This window comes from Takifugu rubripes, chromosome 17 (assembly GCF_901000725.2).
Source record: "Takifugu rubripes chromosome 17, fTakRub1.2, whole genome shotgun sequence".
Classification (NCBI taxonomy): domain Eukaryota; kingdom Metazoa; phylum Chordata; class Actinopteri; order Tetraodontiformes; family Tetraodontidae; genus Takifugu; species Takifugu rubripes.
In genome coordinates this window covers 13157848-13161269 of record NC_042301.1, presented here as the reverse complement: position 1 = coordinate 13161269, position 3422 = coordinate 13157848, and the positions used below count along the sequence as shown (strand labels likewise).

The window sequence follows — 3422 nt, the reverse complement described above, 5'->3', positions numbered from 1 at the left end:
TATAAACGCAAGTCACTCCATCAAAACTGTCATCCAACATGTACGCGCGCGCGCGTGTGTGAGAGAGAGACACACACAGAGAGAGAGAGAGAGTTATGGACAATTACAAAATTAAATTCAAGTCTTTTCCATGCGAATGGACGTGATTCATAGCAGTCATTTAGATTTTCTCTTAATTACAGCGTGTTTTAATCCCAATTACTGATGTTTGATTAAAAAAATCATTTTCTAAAAGTCATTTAAATTTCATTCTACGCTAATCATATTATTTTAACCTCAGTTTTTGTATTTTAGTTATTTCCCGCCTGATAATCGAGAAAAGAGCTGTGCGCAAAAATATGCACGTGTTCATTTTGGTATTTTTCATAAATATTTTAATAAAACGGCAACTTAAAAAAACAGTTACATATAACATAATAAAAACCTTAATACAGGACATCTAAAAAAATATCAAACGATGTAATAAATAGTATTATTTTACAAGATGAATTCTAGTCGCAAAAGGTTCCAGGTCCCAGAGAATCAACTTACTTTTTTTTTTAATGACGAAAAACATATTTTTCGGTGCGATACATCGCGACAGAAAACGTCCCTGAACTTGCAAAGACTTGGTGTTGGGAACGAGGAGCGGCTGGAAGGAGAGGTGATCGGAAATAGATGCGCTGTCGCGGACTGCCCATGCGCAGAGTCCCCAGCGGCGGTGGTGGAGGTGGAGGAGGAGGAGGTGGTGGTGGTGGTGGTGGTGGTGTGGCTAATGAAGAATAATAAATCATGAAAAGGTTTTTCAGGTAGAGCTGAAACGTGTGTGACTGAGAGAGAGAGGGAGGGAGGGAGAAAAGGAGGGAGAGAGGGAGGGAGAGGGTGCAGGCGAGCAAGAGAGGGAGGGAGAGAGAGAGAGAAAGAGAGAGAGAGAGAGTCAGTCTGCCCTTCGCCTCAGAGCAGAGGCAGTTTGGGTCCCCGCAGCATTCACCGTAGTCGAAGAGGCACCAGAGTGTCACCGCCATAACTTCTCCTTTTACGGTCATTTCCAGACGGGAACTTTTTACCTGAAAAAAAAAAATCCGCAAAAAAAAAATACTCATCGACTTTTAGACATATTTTGGGAATCTCCAGAGACGGGAAAATTACTTCTTTTTCCTCCATTTTTTTGGGGCGCCGCGTGGAGTTCTGCAAAAACAAAAACAAAACCAAAAAAAAAAAAAATCCCGACCTAAAAATATATGTATTTTTCACGCAGTTAGGTGGAGATCGTGAAAGAAGAAAAACTCTTCTTCTTTTTTTTTTAAGAGAAAAAGGAAATTCGACTGCGCGCAGGTGCATGGCTGCTCCGCGCCCCGGCAGAAAGACCTGCAGACACCGACGCGCCTCCTCCGCCAGTCTCCACAAATAGATGCCATAACTTCAGTGTTTGGAAGACCGACTTCAGTCTACATTTTATTCGACAGTGACCTGAGATTCCTCCGAAGGCAATTGGACTTCAACTCCCGACGAGGAGGCGGAGTCTTAACTTATTAAAAGGAACTTGCCGAGGCTTGGAAGCCCGCAAATATGATGATGATGTCTCTGAACAGCAAGCAGGCGTTCGCCATGGCCCACACCAGCTTGCCAGAACCCAAGTACTCGTTACACTCCTCGTCGTCCTCCACCCTGACTTCCAACGCGCCCTCGTCCTGCTCGTCCTCCCGACACAGCAGCACCATCATCAGCAGCAGCGGCGGCAGCAGCTCGGAGGCGATGCGCAGAGCCTGTCTCCCAACCCCACCGGTACGTATTCTGCATAATCACTGCTTAAAGGCACATTTTGACAGCCCACTTTTTTTTTTTTTGCTTGATGTTTTTTTCATGTCTGCACAGCAAATCACCCAACACCTCCATATTTTTTTTCTCCCCTCTGCTCAACTTATGTATTCAGTCGGCTTTGCCTTCCGTATTAATTTTTATGACCTGGGATGCTGCATGTGTCTTGTTTTGTGTGCTCCCCTTTTTAGGATTTCTTTTTTTCACATTCTGGAAATGTTTTAAAACGAGGAGTGGAGGGAGAATTCCCTGCTGACAGTTATGTGTGCATTCTATTTGCAATTGCAGAGCAATATATTCGGAGGCTTGGATGAGAGTTTGCTGGCCCGGGCTGAAGCTCTAGCGGCGGTGGATATAGTCTCGCAGACCAAGAGCCACCACCACCCTCCACATCACAGCCCCTTCAAGCCGGACGCAACCTACCACACCATGAACACTCTCCCCTGCACCTCGCCGTCCTCCTCCTCCTCCTCGGTGCCTATTTCTCATCCGTCCGCCTTGGCTGGCCACCACCACCACCACCACCATCACCACCACCACCAGCCTCACCAGGCGCTGGAAGGCGACCTGCTGGACCACATCACTCCGGGACTGGCACTGGGAGCCATGGCAGGGCCGGACGGCTCGGTGGTTTCCACGCCTGCGCACCCTGCCCACATGGCGGGCATGAACCACATGCACCAGGCAGCCATCAACATGGCTCATGCCCACGGGCTACCACCGCACATGGGGATGACCGACGTGGACGCCGATCCGAGGGACTTGGAAGCCTTCGCGGAGAGGTTTAAGCAGAGACGGATCAAACTCGGGGTTACCCAGGCGGATGTAGGGGCAGCTTTAGCCAGCCTGAAGATTCCTGGGGTGGGCTCCCTCAGCCAAAGCACCATCTGCCGATTCGAGTCCCTCACGCTGTCTCACAACAACATGATCGCTTTGAAGCCCATCCTGCAAGCGTGGCTGGAGGAAGCCGAGAAATCGCACAGGGAGAAACTTAATAAACCCGAGTTGTTCAACGGCGCCGAGAAAAAGCGGAAGCGCACGTCCATAGCAGCGCCGGAGAAGAGATCACTGGAGGCCTACTTTGCCATTCAGCCGCGTCCTTCCTCGGAGAAAATCGCTGCAATCGCGGAGAAGCTGGATCTGAAAAAGAACGTGGTGCGGGTCTGGTTTTGCAACCAGCGGCAGAAACAGAAACGAATGAAATACTCAGCATGCGTCTGAACGCCTCCCGCGTAAAGACTTGGAACTGCTCACAGACTATTTGTATCATATTTCCTATCACACACCTTTTTTCTTCAATCATCGATGACTTTGTGCTGAAATATTCCTAAAAATCCAGCAAGGACTGACAAGAAAAAAAAAACCCCAAAAGAAAATCGAGAAAAAAAAGCCACAGTCACGTCTTTTACGCAGAGAGAGAAGATCTGGAGGCGAGTAACGCATCGTTTGACAAAGCAAGTAAGAACACTGTTTCCACACTTACTAGGCTTCACCTTTATCATGTCAACGCAGTGGGGACTCTGCTTTCATTTTTACTGATGTGATTAATTTGAAATGAGGACTATAGTTTGCGTTAGCCACTCAGTGAAAACCGCATCGTTGTTGACGCGCTGCCGGGCTCGTTT

At 47.9% G+C, this 3422-nt stretch overlaps 1 protein-coding gene across 1 annotated transcript; it reads left to right on the top strand.

The window, feature by feature from the left end:
- Positions 1-396: 396 nt before the first annotated feature.
- Positions 397-3160, top strand: pou4f2 (POU class 4 homeobox 2). Its single transcript, XM_003979339.2, has 2 exons — positions 397-1764; positions 2086-3160. The coding sequence occupies exons 1-2, from the start codon at positions 1549-1551 to the stop codon at positions 3016-3018; spliced, it is 1149 nt and encodes a 382-aa protein (XP_003979388.2). The 5' UTR covers positions 397-1548; the 3' UTR covers positions 3019-3160.
- The last annotated feature ends 262 nt before the right edge of the window (positions 3161-3422 follow it).

Coding starts and splice junctions, on each gene's coding strand:
- pou4f2 (XM_003979339.2), top strand. CDS start 1,549: ATGATGATGATGTCTCTGAACAGCAAGCAGGCGTTCGCCATGGCCCAC. Junction 1,765..2,085: donor CCTGTCTCCCAACCCCACCG/GTACGTATTCTG, acceptor TTGCAATTGCAG/AGCAATATATTCGGAGGCTT.